Raw genomic sequence first — 14,237 nt, 5'->3', positions numbered from 1 at the left:
ATCTTATTTTGAACATTAACTTTAAGGAGGGACACATCGTATTACTAGTACCACTTCGTAATTTTGAAATTGAAATATCTCCTAAACTAATAGTTTTTAGGAATAAATAGCTTATACTGTTTTTATAGGGAACGGTGCGCAGCACCGACTAATGCGTTAAAAAATCTATAATTCCATTTAAAAAAAAAAACTAATTTGATCTTTATATGTCCTCTACGAATTCAGCTGCAAATAAACTACTCAAATCAATTTATTTTTCCCTCGAGATCATTCATCTTTTGTTTAAAACATTTTTCGGTACCATCAAACGTTTTGAAGATATTCAAGGGGATCGATTTTAATAATTCCCCCTCTATTATATGAATTATTGAATCAATGTTTAAGTGCCATGTGCAAATTTTTAATCAATATTTTAATACTAAGAAATATGGAAACCCTTTTCTTTATACTGACACTTTACGATCTGTTTAATTCGTTTTGACTGTATCAAGATCATCATAACATTTTCATAGCGTGAATGCTTCCTCTTTAAACAACAACAAAATATTGTTTTAATTATTATCTTCTTTTTTTTTGTTCATTTAAGAAACAGATCGGAAATAAAATAACGCAAGTAATTTAGGTAACTCTAATCCCCTTCATTATTTTATGGTATATTGCGATCTGTGTACGTGAATGCCGGAATGATAACCCTTATGGAAAATGATTACCTGGGAAAAAGCGTTCCGGTATTTTGGTCAAATAAATGGCAAACGCTCCACCACTAATGACATACATTCCTAGTACCCTTGGCAGTAACATCCTAACGATCGGGTTGTCCATGCCGCCCATTGCGATACTCCAATGCAGCGTTGGCAGCACTCCATATGCCGCCCAAGCGACAAATACGACTAGCTTGACGTTCCCGTTAACATTCAGTTTTGGTATTTGTAGTATCATTGCAAATATAAAAATTGCCAGCACGGTTATCAGGTAAAACCTCTGCAACTCCTGTATTATAACAAGTCAGTTTATATACAGGGCGTTTATAAAAATGTGGGGCACTTTCACCAGGATGGATTCTACATTTCAAGCTAACAAGGACAGATCACAGATGTGCGGTTGTCGTTTTTAATCAAACTTTTTTCGATGAATCTAGAGTAAAAATAAGCAAACCCATATCCGAGTAATAAAAGCGTAGTACAGCAGGAAAATGTGTGATTATGATTTTATGTGAAAAAGTAAGAAAAAATTTTGTTATAAAATTTGTTCGTCCGATACTTTGTTTTTGAGAAAATGGAATTTGAAAATTGATCGGATACATGATAGGAAAGTCATACTCGATCGTATGTGTATTCGATCAATCTTCAAATTCGATTTTCTCGAAAATGAAGACTCAGACGAAAAATTTTATATGAAGATTTTTTCTTATTTTGTTACGTAGAATCAGAATCATCGGTTGTGCTACTGAATCTTTCAAATAGAATAATCCGTCGCGTCAGACGTATTTTACCCGTATTTCGACCGTATTTTCAATGTAATTAATAGAAGGAAATTTTTGAGATTGAACAATAATTTATAAGTGAAATCTCAAACGCAATTTCGTGATTCTCGATTGTTGTTTTAGTTTGACATCTAGAATCCACCCTGTGAACGTGTTTCACATTTTTATTAACACCCTGTATAATTATCACCGATCAAAAACAGTTTATTACATCTATAAATGTATTGAGAGAAATTCGTGTCAGTATCAATTGGAATATTATTAAAAGTGCAAACAGACAATGTATAGGAAAGTAAATTTTGTAATGTAGTTTAAGCACTTATAATTTACTTTTTAGAACGATAAAACTTTTAATCGAATACATGTACATAAGTTTCTCTGCCGTTTTCGTAAAAATGTGAATTTCTATAAACATCTACAGGTTAATCATAAATAATTAGAAATTTATAATAAAATTGTATACGTTATATTTAGACTACGGACTTTATGTGTTTATAGATAGAATTTTTATTCTATTCTTGCCCTCGAAATCTGTAACAGCGGAAATAATTTACTTTATTTTCTAAATTAATTTATAACTCGTCTAAACATCCGCCGTCTAAATTACATACAAATTTTTAACCTGTCAGCATGGATATACGAAACATTGCTTCTGCAAGACTTTCGATTTTGTAATTATCTTCGGATGGTTAATTGTGCAAATTTGATGTGTTCCACTTTGCTGGTTGAATAAACAGAAGTAATATAATGTAAACTAAAAATATCTTTCCGATCTTGCAAAATATCTTTTGTTTGGTAAAACAACGTAAAATTCTGGCGAAGGACGAATATCATAAATGTAGTGTAAGTAGATGATTTTAAAAACTCAGTCTGAATTGGAACAAAAGCAATGGATTATTTATTAGCACACGTAATTTACACCGATAACATTGTTGGTTGTGTTTTCGAGCCTTGAGATTATGAAGCACGAAGAAATCATTTAAATATTTCCATACTAAAGGGTTAAGGTTGTAGAGTACATACATATGTTAGAAATTATGCGATTTGTTCACCTTATGACACCAGAACGCATAGTAAACTCCGGACATGTATATAGACAGAAGACTTAAGGCGATGCCAAAGAGGTCGAACGAAAGGAAACACCAATAATCTCTTTCACTTCGGCAGGAAAACGTGTGATATACCGAGGACAGTATCATACAAGCCTAAAACAATGGATTTTCAAGTTCATTTCATTGTTTAACAATTTACCGTAACTAAAAGTATGGTTACATAAGGAATTTACGTGGTTACATTATTGCAATTAAGGAAACCAGCGTTTACCTGAAAGCAAATTAGTAAAAGTGCCACGATTACTTTGTCACCCATCGGCGCATGAATATTCAGTAGGCAAAGATCGTACAGGGTCAAACCGAAGAATAACATCCACCCAAATATGTGGCTCCATATATTTACTGTTTCGTTCGTCCACCAGAATATACTGGAAACAATAATTATCCAGTAAAAATTTAATTGTATTATTTATATTGTGTTTGTTTCTCAGCAATAAAAATGTGAAGATTTGGTATTATTTAGACGAATTACGCAACTATTATGTTCGCATATTTTCTATACTTGTTTCTTGTTTATAATTATTTGTATATAAAATCCTTTTATAATTCTTTATGGTTTTTCGTGTGAAAATATTTCATTAAAGAAAATACGTACGCATACGAAAAAAATGTTAGACATCGATAGAATGATCGTCTTTTCGTTAGAATAATTTATCGATGTTCAATTTGTAGACAATACGTATACATATATATTACTGATTAACAAACGGTTTTTTAAAAGTAAATCGATTTATTATCGGTGATTATTAATATGTTGTTCCTGAATAAACTATATTCGATACGAAATAACTACTTATAGTAGCTTGTATAGTTTGTTTTCCTTTATTTAAATATACTTCGTCTAAAGTGACTGTTCTCTAAGCTCTAAGCTAATATTTAATTAAAAGATCTCGAACGCCTTTCTCAAATTATTTCGAACATCTAAAGTACTATTTAATATAATCTATTGATCAATACTCTGTAATTTGATGAGATGTAACTATAATTACGTACAGAAGATGGAAGGTGCAGAGTTTTATGAAATGATTCGATATAAACGGTATATTGTAACAAAATGCAAACAAGAACAGTGATTATGTTTGAAACGAAATTTAAACTGGAAAATGTACTGTACAAACCTTTCAAGGCATAATTTTGTGGTAAGGTACCCACGATATCCGTTCAGAATATAAGGATTATGTTGAAGATGCTCAGGAGCTTCTTTGTAAGAAAGCAGCTGTCTCAATTTCTCTTCATCTTCAAGTGTTAGTTTGCCTTTGATAGGCGATTCCTCTAGTTTCTTGGAACCCCTCCGGTACACCTGGATAAAAAATTGTGAATTTTTATTCTAAACTAAAAAGTTTAATCATCAACCGTGGACCTATATGCAAACATACAATTTTAGGCGATATTATATTTCACAAAGATTCATTAAGTTAATAATAATGTAAAAAGTTCTTGTTAAAGTTTCTGTTCTGCTTTGGTTTAGATTCGTTGATTTAATAAGTGACATAAATAATATAGAAGTGAAAAGTTTGTTCATGAATATAGTAATTTTAATAGAAATCTTTTTTCTTTTGTATTACATTTTTGAGTAATTACTCCGAATATTAAATTATTGTGAGCTACATTTGTAATTTGTACATATTGATTAGTGACTGGTAATTGATAATAATTAATAAGTAATATTTCCCATTTTTATACAGAAGGCATGCGGGAATAGTGAGATACAAGAGTACATGTTGGAACTATTAGAGGCAATTATATCTTTTCTCTTTTGACGATTCATTTCACAGTTAATCGCCCAAATTCTTTAATTAATAACAGGTCGTAAATGTTTTGATGGAAGGTTCACAATTTATGTTAATGGTCACGAACTTATTACATCAGCTATAATTAAAGGTATGAATATAAAAAGACATTTTTATTATGTTTTTTTCTATTAACATTCGTGTTAAGAAAGAACCAAAATTTTTCCTAAAAGCGATATATTTGACTTTAGAATTTTGTGGAAGGATATTGTGCAATGTGACTCATACTTAATCCGTCTTCTATCATTCGAGGAAAACTACGTCTAATTGATCAATTCATAACACTAACAATTATACAATACTTTCTTGTGCTTGTAATTTCATTATCACCATGTCTATCTAAAGTAGCATATTATTAAACTTACATAAGCCTCAATGAAAAGACTTCTCTTGTTCTTAACACATTAAGCGACATCATGGAAAAAAATTATATTGCTTGTAGCCACTGTGTCTTTTCTTTACTGCATAAACAGTATCCAAATTAATACAGGTGGTCCATTAGGCCAGAATATATTGTATGCATTTGGTTACAAATGGCGCAACGTGTAAACAAAGGCATTCACATTGCTACTCAAAATATTTGAAGTATTTTTCAGTTTGATAAAAAATTGTCTACATAAATGCAATTTTTATTCTACATCATATATGTATAAGCAATATTTCTTCTTGATATGTGGTATTTTTAATAGAATAAGCATACGTAAAACGAAGTTTCATTTGTGGAAACAGCGAAGAGAACTCCAATTATTTCAGCGATTGTATATTTATATTTTACAATCTTATTATTGTTAATTTTGCTAATATTCTTCTTTTTACGACTTATGTTCCATAATGTTGTTCCGTTCATGTGAATAAGAATGCTATTGTAAATCGAATTACGCGAGTTGTCTCGAAATAATACGTTTTCGAAGTCTCCAATTGGAGTAACTACTTCCAATCGATTTTTGCTGACCAGGCCAACATAATCGCATCGTGTATGTGATTTCACGATACACCAGTAAAGGTTCAACATCTGTGTATCTCGAGATACGAAAGCTATAAAGTAGGGCACAACGGTACTTGCCTTTCATCTGAGTGTGTCAAGTTTATACCGTGGGCTTTCTTCTTCTCTTTTACATCTTTCGCCAGCGAAATCAATTTTTCACTACCGCATACTCACTATCGTGTACCGTTTACCACTACCCCGTTCAACAGAGTCCCCTAGCGCAGTCCACGTATGTTCTCGCGGATGATTTACTATTAACACATTATCTATCGATTGCTACTAATAGGTTCGGTAGATCAAACGATCAACAGCCAAGGAACCATTATAAAACAGTTCAACACAGTAGCAAATTATATTCATGGAAAATAGTGAAAATTCTAATAGAATAACGTAAACATTTCTTCTATAACGCTGATTTAAGGGTAACATTAATAGACTTTTTATCTATAAGCACGGAAATTTAAAAACCTATTAATAGGCTACTGGTCAATAAAGTGTTAAATTACTATATAAGCAACAACATGCAATCGAAGAAAAAAGTATTCATATACTAGTGATGCTTATTATGAATTGAGAATACCATTTTCATTATAATATCAGGTTAACCATTTTCAGGTTAACCTTTCGAATTTGAATTTGTTCATGTTCTGAATTGTTTTACTAGGTCTAGTGAATTCAGAATTGAATAACATGACCAAAAAAACTATGGGACATATAAACATTTTGTTTAAACAAAATATAATCTAAACAGTCTGCTGAGTTACAATGTGTAATCAAATAATTTTTGTACTGTTAAAAGGAAATTCAGGTCTGCAAGAGTAAAGACAGATTTACTTTTAAGTGTACTAGAAGTTAGCTTTATATTAAGGCTCAAGATCAGTGTAACGCTCTGAAAGGATGCAAAACTCAATCAACCAAATTTTTGTATACTTTGTGTATGCATTAAGACATTATTAAACTATTAATTGGCACTTTTTTTTATTAATTTAAACGTAAAATTTTTTATGTTGCATATTGTCAAATCTAACTCTGCAGAGAAAACCGCCGCAACTGGCGTTTCTGGTCATCTCAAATTAAAAGAAACAAACATTTTGATAAATTGTATGTTTGAGATTGAATGATGAACCTAACTTTCAAATTCTGTAATAAAAATTACAAGAATAGTAGCAATTTGAAAATGAAATATTAAAGCCTCGATTTTTTTTATACTTCGAATTTACAAAAAAAAATATAATTTGTTGGATTTTTCTTAATTCTTTTAGGTTCATTCTCCAATAATATGTATCCATTATAGGGAGGCAAAGTGTTAAGTCGATTAGTTAATTATTTTTTTAATTACCTTGCACACCAGTTTGAAAAACATAATTTTGAGAAAAAAGCATTTAAAATTTGAGATGTATTATATTATATTCTGTGCAGTGTTCGTTTCAAAATCGCGTACCACAATCATTTTTAGGAATATCAGAGAAAAACATTTTAGGTGTATGTTTTTTAGACTAGTAAAAAAAATTTCGATCTTTGTTACTATAATATTACATTGATCTGACCCTTAAAAGTATAACCTGATGGAAGTTATTTTTAATCTGGTGCCACACTAAGAACGGTATCGTCAAGCGGTGGTAAAAGTCATTAGTGTATGGACACTTTTCTGCTATTATACTTTGTTGATAAAACACAAACTACAATCGATAGAGAAGCTAATTCAACAATACTTTAACAAATATTGAAAACTATTTCTCTTGGAAACAATAAAATACTGTTGTGATTTAATTTAATGAAATTGGATACTTTTTCATTTCAATAAATGAAAAGTTTATTTTATTTTTGATCAATTAGTCCAAATTTTTTGTTCAAACACAAATTTCTCGTGCTTCTAGGAAAATATGGTTCTTTTCAGTATTACAAGATTATAGTACAACGAGAACTACTAATTCAGTTATTAATTGTATGGAATTGTCAGATACATCAATTCGTGTAATATGGTTATGACAATATTTTTGTTATTGAGAAACTCAAAAAATCATTGAGTATTGTTAAAATCAAACAATGATGGTAACTCAAACAATTTTCATTTTTTTTCTCGTTGGCAGTTCAGTGAATGCTACTGTAACAATTTCTTCGGAGACTGTTTAAAAAGTATTATTTTACAAAAATTCCATTTAATTTTCAAAATTATTATTATTCAGAAATCATTAAATTATAGTTATATGTTTCTTACGAACGTAGTATTGTCAATAGAAACCATCATAGTAGGTCGATATATTTCTCTCTCATACAATAACTTCTAGATTAACACGTTAACTGCCAAAATAATACTTTAACTGTACAGAAATTGTAGCAACCAGGATTTGTTACAGTATCTACTTTTCTAATCTTCTTAAATTTCTTAAGTCCTACAAGAAATTGTAGTATAGTGAAAGCTGTTCCACTAATGCCTTCTATATACGTATTTTCTTCTGCAACTAAGTTCCGTTAATAAACAGTATTCATCTATACATTTGACAGAAACCATTTGGACCAATTGTTGCCACTTTCATCATATTCAACTCTCCAAATTAGAAATTCTAACTGTCTTAATACATATACTAACCTTCGTTCGATACAGAATAAAAAACGAAGAGGGTGTCAATAAACAACCTAGATAGTCATAAATACAGATCGTCGTTAAAAGGAAAAAATGTAACATGTGTCCGAAATGTAAACCAAAGATGGAGCAGACCGAGTAGAATCGGTAAACACACCGTTGTGTGATCTAATAGTAATTACTGGCCGTTCCAAAGTGAAAGTTGACGGCACAAATGGACATACATGCATGATTTTCGCAGAAAAAAAAAAGAAAAAACCTCGACCGAGAAAGGTTAACATTCTCTCGCTTCGTTTCACGTAAAAATGAACCGGAAACCCGCCGATGTTCACCGTTCGAAGACAATTTACCTCGCCAGTAAGCAGCTTGAGTGTCTCCTGCGTGTACTCGGCTGTGGCGTGTTGTATCTCATGATTATTGTTGCACGTTTGCTCATCGTCGGACTGCTTTTCTTTGTGGTTGGTCACTTCTTCCACGCCTGCCAGTAATTTCATCATTGGAGAAACTAGTCACTTAATGTTGTGTCTGTAAACAATGAAATTAGGAATGTAGGCGACATCTGGGTGAAACGTTTCACCCCCTGCACAGCCGATATGTATTACGATGTGGGGGACTTTTCTCTGTAATTTAACTCTTTCGAGACTGACTGAACGATACACCCTGAGGTAAGTTTTATAATGCCCGGTTAGGTTATATGATTCCAAATTCAAGCATTTATTTATATAAATAAAGTTTACACAGTGAAAGATCTGTATTAGACGTATAGCAGTCAAAACGGAAAACTCGACTAGAATGGTATGGAGGGTGGATCATGTAACTGAAACCACTTCGATACTGTGTAACTAATGATTGTAGTTAGAAAACATTGGTTTACAAAATAGTTAACAATGGTACAACTAATAGTTTTACAAAAAAAACTATAAGTTTAGGAGATTTAACTTTAATTATTTGAATTTGTAACTACTGCTATCGCAGTTCCATTTAGGCTACATCGAATAATAAAGTTGAAACGTCTCCTAAACTAATGACTTTACTATATGAATAGGTTAATACTTTTTTACTTAGAATTACAAGTAACTGGATCGACGAACGTATTAAAAAATTATATGAGTACATTTAAAAAGACAAACTTGACCTTCATATGTTATTTATGCATTCTCCTACAAAAAAGTAAGCATGTCCAATTATACCCTCCTTGACAATAGCATTTGTCCGAAACATGTTTCACTAAAATCATTAATTATGCAGTATCGAAGTGGTTCCAGTTAGGTGCTCCAAAAATTAATATTAAACACTTCAAACATAGTAATTTGAAGTTGTCATATTACTGAAACTTCTGTCACTAAGCATTATTGAAATGAATAAAAATTTATATACAAATATCACTTTTCGAAGTATCAAGTGGAATATATGCAATATTTATAGTTTCCTTTAGCAATATTGAAAATCATACCAGGGCATCAGTTTTACATAAATATACAGGGGGTCAATATGCATCAATATGCAAAAAAAGTCAAAAATATAGAATATCATTCTTTATGTATGATGCTTCGTTTCCGAGATAATCGAATTCAAAAATCTTATCGATACTCGTACAGTTGAATGGGATTTGAATTTGGACAACACGTCTGATCAGTACATTCAGTTTCCACTTATTATGAGCACGAATACACACGTGTCAATGAATGTTAAATGAATATTCAAAATTGATTACCTCGAAAACGAAGCATCATGCAAACAATTTTATTCCACATTTTCGATTTATTTTTGTATCTAGAAAAACAACCATCCTGGTCCACACTGTATAAAAATAAGGTTTGTAATTTAAGCCTTCTGCACTGTTCGGGCGAAATTGACCTGAACTCAGACTTTAATTTTTAATTATATTCTGTATCAGAGAACCAGATAAATTAATTTGACACCAGTAGTTAACATACCGAGAGCATTAATAAAAATGTGGTAGAGTTTCACGAAAATCAAGAGTAACAAAATTGCGTTGGTGGCTTCATTTCTGCGTTATTAATTGTTGAAAATACGGGCACGATTCCCAACTGATACACAGACTTAATCGATGACCTAGTTAAATTTAATGAATGGAATAAAATGAAATGAACCAACTCGTGAAACAGTTGCAGAGCGCGCCTCTCAAGTAGAATAACTCGTTCCGTCAGACGTTTTTTACGCATATGACGCCCGTATGTTTAATTAATAACTAGAAAACGAAACCTCGAACGCAGTTTCCTCATTCTTGATTTTCGTCTTAGAATTAGTTTAGCATGTAGATCGCACCTTGTGAAAGTGTCTCACATTTTTCTTATCACCCTGTATAATGATCAAGCGATTTGTAAGTATACTTTCTTAACTTGTAAAGAATAGGGAACCTATTCCAAGTTCCGAAAGGGTCGCTTATTTTTCGTAGTGTAACACTGGACTCGATAGAAAAACCTGCCCATTCTCTAAAGATCAATACAATTTTAGCTTACACCTAGTTTAATTCAAAGACCATAAATGTAACAATTTATTGAACAGTGCATAACGGTTAAAGACCCCTTGAAAACACTTTCGAATTCTCGTACGAATATAAATTACTACACGGAACTATGAACTACATGCGTCGAGTTTTTGTTGTTATCCTATTCCAGGCTCTTTGCCAAACTATATTGCATGGTTCTCGGAGGAGAAGACAAGAAGATATCGTAAAATAAATTGCTATTTCTTGCACGGAATACCAGACTTAGATTCAGAATTTCGTGTCGTACAGAAGGAAGCCATTGAACGTCGGACGTGTATAATTTAATTAGAAAATTACACGGTAGCGGAAATAAAGTTTTCCTCATCTTACACGAAAACAATTCGTCCCGATCTTGCCAGTAGGTATACACGGAACTTCTTTCGGTCGTAAACACGCGGGATAAAGGTACGAAACAATTTTTACCTGGCCGGAATAATGGTCTAGCCTTTTAGTTCGGCTGGCACTCGACGGGGAAGATATGTATCTGTTCACTCTCTCCGCGTGTTGAACGATCTTTCACGTTTAATCTACGAGAAAGTTGAAGCCGCTCTTCGGAACCTGTTGTAGCTGCGTGTTTCCGTTTGCAGAAATGTATGAACGGCACACTCTCTATTCCCGGCTTATAGCAAGTTGCTGTATACGAATTTTTATAGATCGAGCAAACCGCGAGAATACTATCGATCATAGTCCCTCGTGCGAGGTGTCATTGGAAAATCATATTGCAATGGAAATTCCGGTCTCCACTTTTACTGACTATCCGACTACAACTAAATTTTGATACGTAAAAATTTAATAAATTATGACCCCGTATAACGCAGTACCCCTGCACAGCGTGGCATAACTATAAAATCATCCTAAAATGTTCAATTCTTATGTACTGTGGTTAAAATTAAAAACGAACGAAGTATGCCATATCGGAAATCGTGTTGAGAAATAACGTTTCTCTAGAAAAGGATAGATTACATTCCCTAAAAAAAGTGGTTCGTTTTTATTTTAACAATACATAAAGATTGAAAATTTTAGAGTGGTCTTGTAGTATCGTGAACTAAAAATTGTGCTACTGCCCCCTATAACGCGATAAAAAATTTTAAGTTATTCTGTACATATAATGAAACAATGTTACGTTTTTATTGGCCTGAAAAGACCCGTATAATACGAAATTTGTATAACGCGGAACGCACTTTCCGCGTTATAGGTTTTACTGTATATTTAAGTTGATATTATTTTGATAATTGAGAACATAGAAATTCAGAAATTTGTTAAACAGATTCTTCTGTTTTTATTTGTACACAGTTTCTTTTTTATTCACTTGTTTTTATTATCCTTAATTTTTCAGGTTCGTTTCGTAGATAACAAATGCAGCAGGTTTCCGCAATTAATTTTGCATAAAAATGAACTTTAATTTCGACGTTTTTGCGTTTGTTGTGCTGAAAAAGAGCAATTTGTGTTTGTATCTTAGAGTCTGTGACTAAAAAGAATAATTTCATCTGTGATGCAGCCGTCAAGTCATAGTTCAGTATTCCATGTTCTTTCACGCGTTTATACACACGGTTTACTAAATAAAAACGTTAATACTGCTTTGACGCAAGTGAATTAATCAGGGAAATTTATAAATAAATTATACCTGTAATGCCATTTGGCAACGTAAATGCAAATTTTTCTTACTTTCTCTATCAGAGAACACATTAGACTAGTCATAAAATAAAACCTGCATAAAAACCACAACTCTTTAATACATTCCGCTTTCCACATTCACACACATTACAAACGCATAGAGTACATCCGTAGTTTAAACATACCGCGATAATACCTGCAACCATTTCGACAAACACATTTTCCTATACACTCTGTTCGTAAATATTAGGACAGTTAGCAAATATGCAGTAAATGCTACAAGGGATTCCGAAATTGCTGAAAGTCTGAAATAACTATTGTTTACGGTATATCGAAACTCGCTTGAGAGCGTTTAATGTTCTTTTCGGCCTAAAATATTTTACGAAACATTAAATTTTCTTCCTACACGCTAGCTGTCCTAATACTTACAAGCGATAGTGTACGTATTCGTTGTAATGCATTTATAATTAATAATTAATTAACCGAGCAATAATATCCCGGAAATTATTAAGTCACAAAAGTTCTCCCGTTAACGGCTGACGGCGTAACATGCATAGTTTGTAATTAGCTAGTGAAAACTGTCGGTCAAGAATCAACAGCAGTCGGTGTATAACAACTCTCGAGCATTAAACTTGTATTCCCGACTTTTAAACAACACTTCGCGTGGACGTACGTACGCGGCAGTGTTTTACGGTAACGGCGTAACGATTATTCTTCAATAACTCGCAATGTTTTCATTCACATACCCTTAACAACCGACGAACAACGTGTTCGTTGGATTTGTAATTATTTGCAGCTTTACATACCACTTTGTTGCGGAGTGTGTCGTTACGCAGAAGTTTTCGATGTTCCTCGCGGAACGCGTTTTGAAAACGTCCGCGGTAGAGGCTGGAGGTCCAAGTCGATCGGCGATCTATCGACTCATTTTCCCGACTACGGTCGCGTATTTCACGAGTGAGAGTTCACCTTGACGTCCACGATCGCCGAACGTGCCGAGAACAGCACTGACACTGAATAAGCCGCACCGCGACCAGACTGTCGTCCCAAGCGCCGCTCGATAGATCGAAACTCCTCGTACCACCGACTAGCGATGGGCTCGAGCCATTCACTTTGCTTTTTGAACGTGAATATACGGTTGGTCACGAAAGTATTCGACCACCTTTGGCATTAAGTGGATTTTTGTAAGTAGGTTTGCAAATAAAAAACCCATGTCAAAACATACTTTTAATGAACATTTATTAGTCTATTTTGCAATAAATGGTTATTAAAAATAGATTTTAATATAGTTTTATTATTTGCGAACCTACTTACAATGCTACCCAAAATTCGATTATAGAAATAAGAAATAAGGATACGAAACTTTTTCTATTGATCTTAATATTTTTTATTTTGAATCTTTAGATTTTATGCTGTTGTGTAAAATAAATTTTTGTATCAGAAATATATGGGTGCCTGTCCAGAATGTAGGTACTTTGTGTTTTGTTAGTTTTCTAATATTTCTATCTAAATCATGGATTCTCTTTCAATTTTTTTGTAATATAAATGTTTTATTTAGTATTTAGTTACTCCTTTTGTGCAAAAGACCCATATTTGAAATCAAAACGTTAATGAACTTTTTTTTAATAAACAAGCAGCTATTTTATTTACATGCATGAATAAATTTTTGTGCAAAACAAGAATTCGTGTTAAATATTTGGAAATTAATAAGAATTGATCAGAGATTTGTCAATGTATCTGGCTAAAAATGTCGAAGAAGGATTCAAAACTTTTTCCATTAATCTTAATATTGTCCCTTGGAACTGGTTAAAATAAATGTTCGATTCAGAAATACAATACATGGGTTTCTGTTCAGAAAGTATGTTTCGTTAGCTTTCTAATATTTCGATCTAAATCGTGGATACTCTACAAATCTGTGTGTAATATATTTTATTTAGTTGTTCCTTTTTTACAGAAGACTCATAATCGAATTCGGAACGTTAACAAAATTTTGTGTAATAAATATAAAGTCATTTTGTTTTTGTAAATGAAAAGCTTTTTGTGCAGACATAGAATTCCTGCTAACTATTTCAAAGTTAATAATTACCGTAGAGGGATGTTATAATAAAAAAGGTACGAATCATGAAAGATACTTAATAATCACTAAATCAACAACCTGCA

The 14,237-nt window shown here is 32.3% G+C and overlaps 1 protein-coding gene across 1 annotated transcript; it reads right to left on the bottom strand.

Moving 5' to 3' along the window:
- Window positions 1–710: 710 nt before the first annotated feature.
- On the bottom strand, window positions 711–13,079 carry LOC107193263 (progestin and adipoQ receptor family member 3; the record flags this gene model as incomplete). The annotated part of the gene is made up of 6 exons (XM_015582668.1): window positions 12,887–13,079; window positions 8,305–8,479; window positions 3,714–3,895; window positions 2,807–2,963; window positions 2,536–2,688; window positions 711–990 (listed from the first exon to the last, which is right to left on the bottom strand). Coding segments are annotated over exons 2-6 (919 nt in total), but the record flags the coding sequence as incomplete, so codon positions are not given.
- Between the last annotated feature and the right edge of the window lie 1,158 nt (window positions 13,080–14,237).

Source organism: Dufourea novaeangliae, unplaced genomic scaffold (assembly GCF_001272555.1).
Source record: "Dufourea novaeangliae isolate 0120121106 unplaced genomic scaffold, ASM127255v1 C1188236, whole genome shotgun sequence".
Lineage (NCBI taxonomy): Eukaryota > Metazoa > Arthropoda > Insecta > Hymenoptera > Halictidae > Dufourea > Dufourea novaeangliae.
The sequence above is the reverse complement of the archived record's forward strand: the minus strand, read 5'-3'. Positions and strand labels throughout refer to the sequence as shown.